We start from the raw sequence: 14,031 nt of genomic DNA on the forward strand, positions 1-14,031 counted from the left end.
TTTGGTTCAGTTGCACTGAATGGTGTGTTATGAAGCCATAAAAATCAAGAAGGTCCCAAGAAGGAGTTAGCTGCTCTCAGCTGGGACTCAAAATTGACCCCTGTGTCTCCAGACTAGGGAGTAGAAAATCACCATGGGTTCCTGCTCCTTTTCGCTATAGTTGAATAGCTTGACAATACTGATTGTACTCATGGGGACTGGCCACTTGGGAAAGTAACTGGATGGTGCTCCTCTCCCTTCCCCCTCCACCCATTCATCCCTGCTCCAGCATGAATCAGTATCCTCAAGTGGAGTGGAAAATTGGAAAATAAATAAAGAAAACAGATTCAAAATATCTCAAGATGTTCGTTGTGGATGTTTTATTTCACCAGGAAATTGCATCAGCACCATACATAATTAATTGAAAACTAGAACAACATGCATGATTTCTATGGATATTTATCACTCTGATTTAAAAGTGTTGCTGTTAACTGTGTTATGTCAAGTGAATCTGTGGAGTTGAGAGTCATGCTTTACAACAATGGAACAATTGGCATATGATGTCTGTTTGACCAAGGTAGTGGTATCCTCTGGAGCTATTGCCACCATAGTCAACACCAGTAATAGTATAGGTCCATCACCTTTTCTACATAATCGCTGTATTTAATTTGGACCATGAGCTACAGGATAAAAGCAAAAGCAAAGCAAAGCAAAATAGGAGACAAGAGACATTCTGACAATATTATTATCTACCACACAAAGCAATACTTGAATGGTTTTATCTATTTAAGAACATTTAATGAAATCAAAATATTTACAAAATTTACAGGCACTTAACATTGAGCAATCTTATATCAATGTTCAGCTTTGTAACTAACCGTCCTCTAAACCTAGTCCATATATAGGGCTAATTTTAAAGGTGCAGAAAGCTGTGAGACTAGCTCATCTTCAATACCATACATTGTACTTGATGATAAATAGGCTCATTTATATTGAAATATTATGTCACAACAAGCAACAACAACTTGCATTTATATAGCGCCTTTAACATAGTAAAACATCCCAAGGCACTTCACAGGAGCAATTATCAAACAAAATTTGACACAGACCACATAAAAAGATATTAAACAGATATTAAAAGCTTGGTCAAAGAAATAGGTTTTAAGGAGTGTCTTAAAGGAGGTCATGATGTGGAGATGCCGGTGATGGACTGGGGTTGACAATTGTAAACAATTTTACAACACCAAGTTATAGTCCAGCAATTTTATTTTAAATTCACAAGCTTTCGGAGGCTTCCCCCTTCGTCAGGTGAACGATGTGAAATGAAGTCCTCGAAATGAAATCGCATTTATAATTCACAGAACAATGCTTGGTGAGTACAGACAGTTTTTTCAACTGCCCGTTGCCAAGGCAATCAGTGTGCAGACAGACAGGTGTTACCTGCCAGGTCTCACAGAATATACAAAATATTAAAGGAGGTGAGAGAGGTAGAGGCGGAGAGGTTTATGGAGGGAATTCCAGAGCTTAGGGCTTAGAGCAGTACTTTTTAACAAGGAAATAATTGCACAATGCAACTCCTAACGAAATTGGTAAAATGGTAATTTCCTTCATTGGAGGGACAGAATGGACGGTAAGTCCTTAGGTCATTTTCCCAGTGTTTTCAATTTAAGAGAAAGAGTCCTTTCTTACAGTTGCTATTTAAAAAAATATATAAATAAGTAAAATCTAGATGCTATAGCACAATGCCTACACAAACCAAAAGTATAGCCCTACTAGTCATTCTACCATGGAATTTGCACACGGGGAGTCAAGACCAAGACTGGGAATTTCCTCAGAGCTGCTCCCGCTCAGTCACTGGAAGTGCGGTGGAAACCCTGTTTACACACGTAAATGGGGCTTCCATCACACTCCCAGTGAAGGTACGGCTGTGGAATGGGAGCAGCTCTGAAGAAATTCCCAGCCCAAGTGTAGTCTTCAGGTGAAGCGGGATTAAAGGGTGGGGGGATAATTTAACCAGGACATGCAAACATAATTCGGTTCTCATTTTAAAGTCATACATTGTCTTATTTTTATATTTCCATTATAACTTTCTATTTCCATATTTATAATAGAAACTGCCTTTGATAACTTGTCACGCTGTAAGTACACCCTCCTGCTAGTGGTGGCACTGTAGCACTTCCACTGGCCAGAAAGTATAACAGTGATACGTTTACAAAGTTTCTATTGTAAGCGTGGACGTAGAAATTTATAATGGAAAAATTGACAGGAAATGTGTGTTGATTGAAGAATTTTACTATATTATTGATAGATGTTCCCAACTGCAACAATAATTTTAAGGTAAAAACAAGTATGTTGCTTTAACGTTGGTGCACCCTGATTTACTCGGATGCTGTTTGAAAATGCCCAAGTAATGCTTTCTTCTGCCAAAACTATGAATATTATAAAATTCTGAATTCTTTTCCTTGTCAGCAAGAGCCACAAAATGGGGATTTTTGCCAGTGCGGGTGATATCAGCAAGGGTCCATATTATGTTTGAGAAGTGTCTGAGAGAAAACAACATTTATCTGCTGTAAAGATTAATCCTAAATCTATAAAATTTAAGGGCACACAATCTTGTTAAGGAGTGTTTGGCAAATCTTTACTGTTTGTTTGACAAACATTCATGTGCTGAAGCAATACACATATAAACATGCCATTCTGTTGCCAAAACTTTATTGTGTGACTTGCACATGATGTTAACTCAACAAAAAATATACAAAGCTGTTCTGGCTCTTCTCTATCCCCTTTAAAGACTTTTAATGGATACTTAAATGTAAAAAGTGAAGGGAACTGAATGGCATACATTAGTGGTCTCAAGTGTGTGACCCATATCTACTCCCACATCAATCCCATTCCCAAGCGCTTGTGTTATGCAATGTTCCTTTTAACAAGATAGATAATTCCTACTTGAAACTGTTAAATTAGCCTCTGCACATTCTCAACATTGAGTAGAAGATTTCTGGGTTTCCTGCTTTCTCACACCAGCAAAAGAATAAGCTGAATCCAAAGAATGAAAGGTTGGAGCCTGTTGCTGTACATAGGGAAAATGCATGAGCATACCCCAAACTCTGAAATCCAAGAGCCTTTTGCACTGGTCTTCTAATAAGACAGATTCCAGTGTTTATGCTGTTGAATCCAGTTTCTGAACAGTGGCAGACCCAGTTATAATTTGGTCCACAGGTCTGTGTCAGTCTATGGAAACTGGAATTACCAGCATAAATGTCAGGAGCCAGCTCAACGATGCCAGGCTCCTGAAATCCAATTTAAAAGACTAATATAAAAGTGGCTTCAGTAAAATAAAGTAAATCTTCTTTCCAATGTAATTACTTTAAACCAAACTAATTTATATTTTTTAAGTATTTGAACAGTCTTAATTTTGGGGGATTGGTATCTAACATAGCGAGACATTTTTTAATTCCAGTACTACACCAATCATTACTTAGAACTAAGTAAAATCCATAAAGCTTTCCTAACTGACTAGGTTGGTTTAATCAAGTCGGTGTGACAAAGCAATACAAAAATTCACACTTTAGTGTGGGTGGTGTGGTCACGAATATTGTAGCTGTGTCTCTTATTTGTGCTTCAGTGTTACATAATAAGATTTCCCACTAAAGAAGGTGACTGTCGCATTATTACTATGATATTGAAAGAGTAGTGGTAAAGTAGAGATGGTAACCAATAAAACCCTAATAACCCAATTTTCCATCAGAAGTTCACGGCTTGTAAGCCATTAACACGTTGTGGCATTTGCAGCATATTTGATTATAGGAAAAAATTGTGGATGAGCTTCCCAATGGCCTAACTGGTTAAGACATTGCCTGGTATATTGCTATGCCTTACACAGCAGACTGTGAACAGTTATCTGATCTTAGCTGAGGTGGCAGTTTGGATCCTACAATTGATCTCAGTGCCCTGCGTTACTGAGGTGAAAAAAAAATCAGTCAGGGTACCAACCATGGACAACGTCACCCAAAATCCACCTTTCAGACAGATCACAGGGTATCCTGTGATCTGTCTGAAAGGTGGATTTTGGGTGACGTTGTCCATGGTCAATAGCCTGCCAAAGCTCACTGTCAAAGCTCACAAGTGAAGAACGGACACTTTGATAAGGTGTCAGAGAGCTGCTGGTGCCTCTGGAAACAGACCCAAGCATTGGTCAGCACCTTCACGAGGGAAGAGAAAATTGGGGGAAAAAAACTGGCAAATAGAAAGCATGATCTTGCCATCATTTTACAATAACATCTCTTGGGTAGTTTTGAAAATCCAATATAAATGTAAAACCTTCTACATAAAAAGATTACATTTTTAAATAAAACTGTTCAGAAGAAAAAAAATGGATTTTGTACCAAACATTCTGGGTTCAGGCACTACTGCTGTTATCATATACATGTCACCACTATGGTAAATGCTATCTTTCCCCATTACCAATCTTTTAAAGGCTCTTACCAAAGATCAACTACTACAATGTAAAACAGACAGCATTTAGACAGATGAAACAAATTAACGTGAGGGAATATAAAACAGGTCCAATTTGTGTAAATGGCATTGGTAAAAGAGCTTTCCCAATTACTTGTCATTTTGCTACTCTAATTCTGAGTTCTGTTTCACCTTGTTTCAATTCATTAGGGGTCATTTTCACCTTACTGCTTGGGCAGTAAACTGGCAGTGTGCATCTCCCACCTATAATAGAACCACCCGATTTGCATTACCATCGATTTCAATGAAAATAAAAATCGAACAGGTTCTATAATGGGTGGGCAATCCGTTGCACTGGGTTATGCCCAAGTGGTCAAGGTGAATATTACCCTCATTTAGTCCAATACCTGACTTTATTTCTGCTTTCAGATTTAGTCACACACAGTACTTGCTTCCCAAATTATTTATGTTGTCTGACACCTAAAATATCCAATTCAAAGATAATTACAATACCGATTACTTCCCATTGTTTCTCTGGAAAGTCACGTACAAATACACAGATTAACCAATTCAAATGAGTTAATTAAGTCTAATCAACTTTAAATTCCTTATAAAGAAAACTGCAATATTCTAATCTATATAAAAATTTCCATGATTGTACATAAAATCAATTAACCTAAGAAAATTGATTTTCAACAAGTGATTAGTTTTGGATAGCACAGCATCAATTTTCAAATGCAACTTTTTTTTCATGTTTACATAATAATTATAACTAAAAGCAAAACATTAACACAAAAATGGAATAATCTACAATGAACTCAATGGTACTTTGGTAAATATATGCAGAAATCTGTCAGAATAACTTGTATTTATCAGGTGTTACTGCAAATTATATTATACTTGTGGTTGCTCCAGGATTGGTTTATTTCTCGCAGGAGTTACCTCGGGAGCCATTTTATTAATTTCTCTAATAAATGTGGTATAAACAGGATAAAAAAATTGCAAGCAGTGGTTTCCTGACAAATAAATTGACATACTGCATCTAAACCACAGGGCTCAAAAACTCACAAAAGTAGTTTATATATCAGTAAACCATTATTGGCAATTGAAATATAAATTCATAGACAATATTCACTGGCATAGAATTTCCGGGTAATCAACTGCAAATTATTTGTTGATAAAGTTGCAGTATGTCGCTCATTAAAAAGAGAGATTGAAAAGTCTAAGAGGAAATATGGCAGTCAATATAAAGGGAAAGCTTTTACAAGCACATCAGAAGTAAAAGTATAGTTAAAGATGGGGTAGAGACAAAGGGGCCATCTTGTACTTGAAAGTAACTTGCCTCAGTTTTTACAGAGGAAGGTGGAAGTAGGAATGCAGGAGTAATTGAAGAGGATATGGACAAAGCACTACATATTCAATGGGAAGGAGTTAGCAGAGGCACTAACCATAACTTTCAAAAAATCTTTATAAACAGGGATAGTTCAAAGGACTGGAGTGTTGCATCCCTGTTCAAGAAAGGGGAAAATAAAAGCCAGGAAATTAAAAGCCAGTTGGTCTTACCTCAGTTGTAGATAAACTTCTAGAGTTTATAATACAAATGGAATTAATGAACATTTGCAGAGGCATGGGCTAATCATGTAAAGGGCATGTTGCACTTGACTAATTTAATTTATTCTTTTGAGGAAATCATAAAGTGCATAGATAGAGAGAATGCAGTGGAAGTTGTATATATGGATTTTCAGGAGGTGCTTAATAAGGTTCCACAAGAGACTTGTTATGAAGATTAAGGCACGTGGTTTAAAGGGAATATAGGTATGAATAGATGTTATTTGGCCATGGTGCATCCAGGGATCTGTGCTGGGACCTCTTTTGCTTTCCATTTATATTAATGACTTGCACATAGGCGCAAAAGGAATATTGAAGTTTGTTGATGATACCAAACTAGCAGGCCTGGCAACTGTGAGGAAGAATACAGAAATTTACAAGAGCATATGGATAGGTTATCAGAGTGGGCTGGTTGGTGGCAGATGTAGTTCAATGCAGAGAAATGTCAAGTAGTACATTTTGGGGAAAAAAGAATCCTTAAAAGATGTAAACACTAACCAGTAAAATTCTAAACACAGTTCAGAAATAGAAATGATCTAAAGGTGCAGATAAATAGATCTTTAAAGATGGGAGTGCAAGTAAAAAAAAATGAAAAGGCAAATTTTGGGTTTTATACAGAGGCACTGAACACAAAAGCAAGAAAGTGATGTCCAACAAGACATTGACTATGTCACAGTGCATTTCTGAGAACCCTTTCATAGGAAGCATATAAGAAACACGGAAAGGGTACAGCAACGATACCTGCAATGAGAGGTTATTCTCAGCAAGAAAGGCTCAAAAAAATTGGGGGATTTTTTTCACTGGAACAGAGAAGGTTATGGGCAATCTATTGGAGGTTTTCAAGATTATGAAAGGGTTTGAGAGAGTAAACAGTGAAAGATTGATTCCTCTGGCTGGAGATCCACTAACAAGAGGGTATGGGTTCAGGATTATCACCAGATGAATGAAGGGAAACTATAATTTTTTTTCACAAAGGGATATTACAACATGGAATGCTTTACCATACATAGCTATTGAAGCAGAGATTGTAACATCAAATAATTGGATAAATATTTGAAAAGGAAGAAAATAAAAGGACAACAGGAAAGTGCAGCGAAATAGGATTAGGGTAGCTGGCTCCATTTTAAGAGCTAGTACCAGTACAGTGCAATGGGCTGAATACTGTAATTGCTATGATTCAACGGGTAATCTTTCTGTGTAAATGTCATTGCGATTAATATCATATAAGAACACATGCTTGAATATAATTCAAATGGAGCACACTGGCTGTTTGTATCCACATTATAACAGTGATTACACTTCAAAAGTACTTCATTGGCTGTAAAACACTTTGGGACGTTCTGAGGTCATGAAAGGCACTATATAAATGTAAGGTTTCTTTCTTTCACATGGACACCTAATGCAGTACAGAAATAAGATTTTAAACTGAATAATCCATCAAAGTAAACTTTACAGTACATATTTTTTAAAAAGACACCATAGTGGAGTTTCAAGTCAACAATCTAATTTTTAATGTGAAGGCTGCAATTTCTGAATTTATTACAGTCAGGTTCAGACAAGGTTTTTAATCATTCTTTATAAAAGTGACATACACTTGCACGAGTCACACTACATATGTATTTTACACAGTTCAAGGCTCATCTCGAATCATCACTTGAATATATAATGTTTCTACCTGAATGGTTTGTAGAACTAAATATCTGTTCAATTTCTCTCTATAATAAGATGTGGCCAACTTCCCACCTGTTTATATAACACACAGATTAGAATATAGTCTTGAATTGTATTCAAGCGTGTGTTCTTATATGACATACTGTATAATATTTACCAAAAACATTCTTCTGAGTTCATTATTTTATAATACCTTAGACCTCTGATGCCTTAAAATGACGTTCTTTGAATATTAGTGTACAAATGCTTAGGGTGTTGGTATGATGTTCCTTTGTCCGCTGTTTTAATGGAGGTATTAACCTGCTTCTTTAAAATAGCAGGCAAATTAATTTCATAAGAACATTAAATATTCATAAACTAATATTTGAAGATCCTAATTTCAAGGCAATACACATTGATTCATAGGAAAATAAAGTGCAAGGCTAAGAATGGACCATTTGGTGCAATCTAAGGAAATCAATAAAAGTAAAATTCCTGGGTTTATTTAAATGCATTACATTTTTTTTGTCATGAAGTCAGCATTCTGGACCAGATGGAGGTGCTGAAGAAAATGGCTGACATCATTTGCAATGTAACTATTCAAATACACTGTACAGGGCAAGCTGCACCATCAGAGTCAGTAGCCAGAAAATAAATTGTTCAGCATTCAGGGAAAGGCCTGGAGCAACACCAATAGGATCTGTTAAAAACCACAAAGAGGTTACAATTATTCCCTCCATTTATCAATAATGAGAAAAAAGAAAATTGGCCTCATGTAAACTGTCATCTCTATGTCTCCAATATGACTGCAGCCCAGAAGATGTTACCATTTTATTCAGGTAATTTACAAGACATTAGATACATTTAAATATTTGATAGTTTAGGAATATCCATCTTTTTCTCTTTTTTTTGAATTGAGATTTTCTTTTGAATAATGATATTCTTTCTTTGTCCCACAAACCATTTTAGACAGGCTGGAGATTTGCTCCCAAACTGTCACTAAGCAAAGCCTACAACTGGTCATAAGGATGTTTACAAGAGTGGAGTGCCTGGTTTGTTAATTTTCTCTAGCTCCTAGTGCAGATGGAACTATAAGACCATAAGAGATAGGAGCAGGTCCAGGACTACGTGCTCAGGGACGCACTGAGGCTGGGTGCGGACGCCGCAAAGGCCCTGTGGGGAAAGGCAACCGTTTAGAGCCTTCCCGCCATTGTATACCAAGGGGCTGCAATCAGGGAAACCCCCCCCCCGGGCAGAATGTAAAATTCAAATTGATGTAATGTACCTGTAATGAATATGTAATCAATAATCTGTATTGAGTGTAATGCAATGAGGCACCCTAGAGTGTCATGAATTGTAATTATGTACAATGTGTTCATTGAACTGTACTTGATGTAACCTGCAAATTGTACAATCTGTATTGTGTATGTTTGGAATGTGATATGACAACTGTATTGTATGTATTGCTGCAAATTTTATGAATAAAGTATATTTTAATGAAAAAAAAATGAGATAGGAGCAGAAGTAGGCCATTCGGCCCTTCGAGCCTGCTCCGCCATTTAATGAGATCATGGCTGATCTGATTTTTACCTCAACTCCACTTTCCCACCCTTTCCCCATATCCTTTCACTCCCTTGCTGATCAAAAATTTGTTTAACTCAGCCTTGAATGTATTCAATGACTCAGCCTCCACAGCTTTTTGGGGTAAAGAATTCCAAAGATTCACGACCCTCTGGGAGAAGAAATTCCTCCTCATTTCCGTCTTAAACAGGCAACCCCTTATTCTGAGACTATGCCCCCTAGTTTTAGATTCCCCTATGAAGGGTAACATCCTCTCAGCATCTACCATATCGAGTCCCCTCAGAATCTTGTATGTTTCAATAAGATCTCCTCTCATTCTTCTAAATTCCAATGAGTATAGACCCAACCTGTTCAATCTTTCCTCATTAAGACAATCCTTCCATACCCAGAATCAACCTAGTGAACCTTCTCTGAACTACCTCCAATGTAAGTGTGCCCTTCCTTAAATAAGGGCACCAGAACTGTACACAGTACTCCAGGTGTGGTCTCACCAGCACCCTGTAGCATGACTTCCCTGCTTTTATACTTCATCCCCCTAGAAAAAGGCCAATATTCCATTTGCCTTCCAGATTACCTGCTGCACCTGTATGTTGACTTTTTGTGTTTCATGTACGAGGACACCCAGATCCCTCTGTACCGCATCATTTTGTAGTATTTCTCCATTCAAATAATATTTTGCTTTTTTATTTTTCCTCCCAAAGTGGATGACTTCACATTTTCCCACATTATATTCCATCTGCCAAATGTTTGCCCATTCGCTTAACCCATCAATATCCCTTTGCAGACATTTTGTGTCCTCATCGCAACTAGCTTTTCCACCTATCTTTGTATCATCAGCAAATCTGGCTACAAGACACTCTGTTCCTTCATCCAAGTCATTGATATATATTGTAAATAGTTGAGGCCCCAGCACTGAGCCCTGCGGCACCCCATTAGTTACAGATTGCCATTTTGAAAATTACCCTTTTATCCCGACTCTTTGTTTTCTGTTAGTTAGCCAATCCTCTATCCATGCCAGTATATTACCCCCAACACCATGAGCTCTTATCTTGTGCAGTAATCTTTTATGTGGCACCTTATCAAATGCCTTTTGGAAATCCAAATATACTGCATCCATTGGTTCCCCTTTATCCACCCTGCCCGTTACTTTCTCAAAGAACTCTAATAAATTTGTCAGACATGATTTCCCTTTCATAAAACCATGTTGACTCTCCTTGATTGTATTATGAGTCTCCAAATGTCCTGCTACTACTTCCTTAATAATGGATTCTAGCATTTTCCCAATGACAGATGTTAGGCTAACTGGTCTATAGTTACCTGCTTTCTGTCTCACTCCCTTCTTGAATAGGGGTCTTACGTTTGTGGTTTTCCAATCCGCTTGGACCTTTCCAGAATCTAGTGAATTTTGGAAGATTACAACCAATGCATCCACCATCTCTGTAGCCACTTCCTTTAAGACCCTCTGATGCAAACCGTCAGGTCCAGGGGACCTGTCAGCTTTTAGACCCATTAGTTTACCTAGTACTTTTTCCTCTAGTGATAGTGATTGTTTTTAGTTCCTCCCTCCCCTTTGCCCCTTGATTTTCTACTATTATTGGTATGTTATTAGTGTCTTCTACTGTGAGACAGATACAAAATATCTGTTCAATTCCTCTGCCATTTCCTTGTTTTCCATTATTATTTCCCCAGTCTCATCCTCTAAGGGACCAATGTTCACTTCAGTTACCCTCTTCCTTTTTATATACTCGTAGAAGCTTTAACTGTCAGTTTTTATATTTCTTGCTAGTTTACTCACATAATTTATTTTCTCCCTCTTTATTATTCTTTTTGTCATCCTTTGCTGGTTTTTAAAGTTTTCCCAATCTTTGGGCTTACCAGTAATCTTTGCCATGTTGTATGCTTTTTCTTTTAACCTGATACCATCCTTGACTTCCCTAGTTAGCCATTGTAAACAATTTTACAACACCAAGTTATAGTCCAACGATTTTATTTGAAATTTACAAGCTTTCGGAGGCTTCCTGACATTTACCTGAGGAAGGAGGAAGCCTCCGAAAGCTTGTAAATTTCAAATAAAATCGTTGGACTATAACTTGGTGTTGTAAAATTGTTTACAATTGTCAACCCCAGTCCATCACCGGCATCTCCACATCTTAGTTAGCCATGGTTGGTTCACCCTTTTTGTGGAGTCTTTCCTCCTCACAGGGATATATTTTTGTTGCGAGTCATAAAGTATCTTTTTTAAATGTTTGCCACTGCTGATCCACCATCATACCATATAATCTGTTTACCCAGTCCACTTTAGACAATTCCACCCTCATTCCTTTATAATTGCCTTTATTTAAGTTTAACACAGTAGTTTTAGACTCAAGATTCTCGCTCTCAAACTGGATGTGAAATTCTATCATGTTATGATCACTGCTTCCCAAGGGAGCCTTTACTTTGAGATCATTAATTAATTAATACTGTTTCGTTACCCATTACCAGATCCAAAATGGCCTGTTCCTTGGTTGGTTCCCCGACGTACTGGTCGAAGAAACAGTCCCTAATACACTCTATGAACTCCTCCTCAGGGCTATTTTTGCAAATTTGATTTGTCCAATCTATGTGAAAGTTAAAATCGCCCATGATTATTGCATTTCCATTTTTAGAAGCCCCCCTTATTTCCTGATTAATATTTTGCCCTACAGTGTAGCTACTGTTAGGGGGCCTATATACTAGTCCTACCAGTGATTTTTTTTCCCTTGCTATTTCTTACCTCCACCCAAATTGATTCGACATCTTGATCTTCTGAGCCAAGATCATTTCTCACTATTATACCAATTTCATCCTTTATTAACAGCTACCCCACCACCTTTACCTTTTTTCTTATCCTTCCAAAATGTTAAATAACCCTGAATAATTAGCTCCCAACCTTGGTCACCTTGCAACCACGTCTCTGTAATGGCCACGAGATCATACCCATTTGTTTCTATTTGTGCCATCAATTCATCTATCTCATTACGAATGCTGTGTGCATTCAGATAAAGAACCTTTAATTTTGTCTTTTTACCATTCTTTCCTACCCCGGCCCCATTTGCTAGTGCACTCTTATGTTTATACACTCTGTCCCTTCCTGACACACTCAGTTTATCATTACCCCCATCACTTTCCTGTACTACTTCCTTGTCTTTTCCCTTTATCAATCTAAACTTCACCCCACCTGAGCCCTCCCCCCCTCTATTTAGTTTAAAGCCTTCTCTATCGGCCTAGTTATTCGGTTTGCCAGAACACTGGTCCCAGCATGGTTCAGGTGAAGCCCATCCCAACAGAGCAGCTCCCTCTTTCCCCAGTACTGGTGCCAGTGCCCCATGAATCGAAACCCACGTCTCCCACACCGATCTTTGAGCCACGCATTTATCTCTCTGATCTGATTTACCCTGTGCCAATTTGCTCGTGGCTCAGGTAATAATCCGAAGGTTATCATCTTTGTGGTTCTGCTTTTTAATTTAGTCCCTAGCTGCTCAAACTCCGTCAGCAGAACCTCTTTCTTAGTCCTACCTATGTCGTTGGTACCTTCGTGGACCACGACAACTGGATCCTCCCCCTCCCACTCCAAGTTTCTCTCCAGCCTTGAGGAGAAGTCCTTTACCCTGGCACCAGGTAGGCAACACAGCCTTTGGGACAACACAGCTCTTGGCTGCAAGGAAGAGTGTCTAACCCTCTAACTATACTGTCGCCTATTACAACCGCATTCCTTTTTACTCCCCCCACTTGAATGCCCCCCTGAAACACAGTGCCGTGGCCAGTTTGCTCATCCTCCCTGCAGTCCCTGCACTCGTCCACAAGGGCTGCAAGAACCTCGTATCTATTGGACAAGTGCAGAGGCTGAGGCTCCTGCAATGTTACCTCCTGGATCCCTGTACCTGCCTCACTCGCAGTCACACCCTCCTGTCCCTGACCACGTGCCAATTCTACAGTATTTAGTCTAAGGGGCGTGACTGCCTCCTGGATCAAAGTGTCCAGTTAACTTTCCTCCCTGATGCATCGCAATGTCTGCAGCTCAGACTCCAGCTCCTCAACTCGGAGCCGAAGTTCCTCGAACTGCAGACACTTACCGCAGATGTAGTCGCCCTGGACAAAACTGTCCAGTAGCTCCCAAATATTGCAGTTGCAACACATCGCCTGCCCTGTCATAACAATTTTATTTATTTAATTAATTACTACAATGCCAATCAAATTATTTTAAGGTTGAACCAAGTACTGGCCTTGTTTAATTTCTTAAATTAAGTTTAGATTTTTTTTTAAAATTTAGTTTTATGCTAGAAGTTCATTAGCCCACAGTCCTAAGAAAGAAGAAAATAGAAGAGATACTCACCACCAACCACCTACCTGCCTTACCTGTAACGTCACACTGCAGTTTTGTTCTTTTGTTGCTGTGACCCGCTCTCGGTACGCTCCTCTCCGCTGACTAATCAAATGCACCTCACCCCTAACTGCACCGAATCCCCTCACTCACCAAATCCCCAATTATAGACTCTGTCGAAACCAGACTCTGTCGATAGCTGCTACTCCGTGCTCCCTCACTCCTGGACTCCTTCAGTTCCTCCTTGCAATAGTACAGCTTAGATCAAGAACTCACCACATAGGGAACCTTGGGCTTAAAACCAACTTCTCAATACCGTTCAACATAACAGCTCAAAACTCCAGTGAGCCTTTCCTCTGTCCCATGTTAAAGTTTTTAAATCTCAATTTTCTGACATACAGTCTTGTCGACCAAAA

At 38.5% G+C, this 14,031-nt stretch overlaps 1 protein-coding gene across 1 annotated transcript in view; it reads right to left on the reverse strand.

Annotated features, from left to right (window-relative positions):
- Positions 1 to 344: 344 nt before the first annotated feature.
- The window catches only part of cusr (Copper-only SOD repeat protein), a 112,443-nt gene continuing 98,756 nt past the window's right edge, over positions 345 to 14,031 (reverse strand). The window contains exon 10 of the mRNA XM_068002098.1: positions 345 to 8,392. Coding sequence (XP_067858199.1) covers positions 8,289 to 8,392 — 104 coding nt within the window. The 3' untranslated portion in view covers positions 345 to 8,288. The remainder of the gene's footprint in view (positions 8,393 to 14,031) is intronic.

This window comes from Heptranchias perlo, chromosome 21 (genome assembly GCF_035084215.1).
Source record: "Heptranchias perlo isolate sHepPer1 chromosome 21, sHepPer1.hap1, whole genome shotgun sequence".
Taxonomy (NCBI): domain Eukaryota; kingdom Metazoa; phylum Chordata; class Chondrichthyes; order Hexanchiformes; family Hexanchidae; genus Heptranchias; species Heptranchias perlo.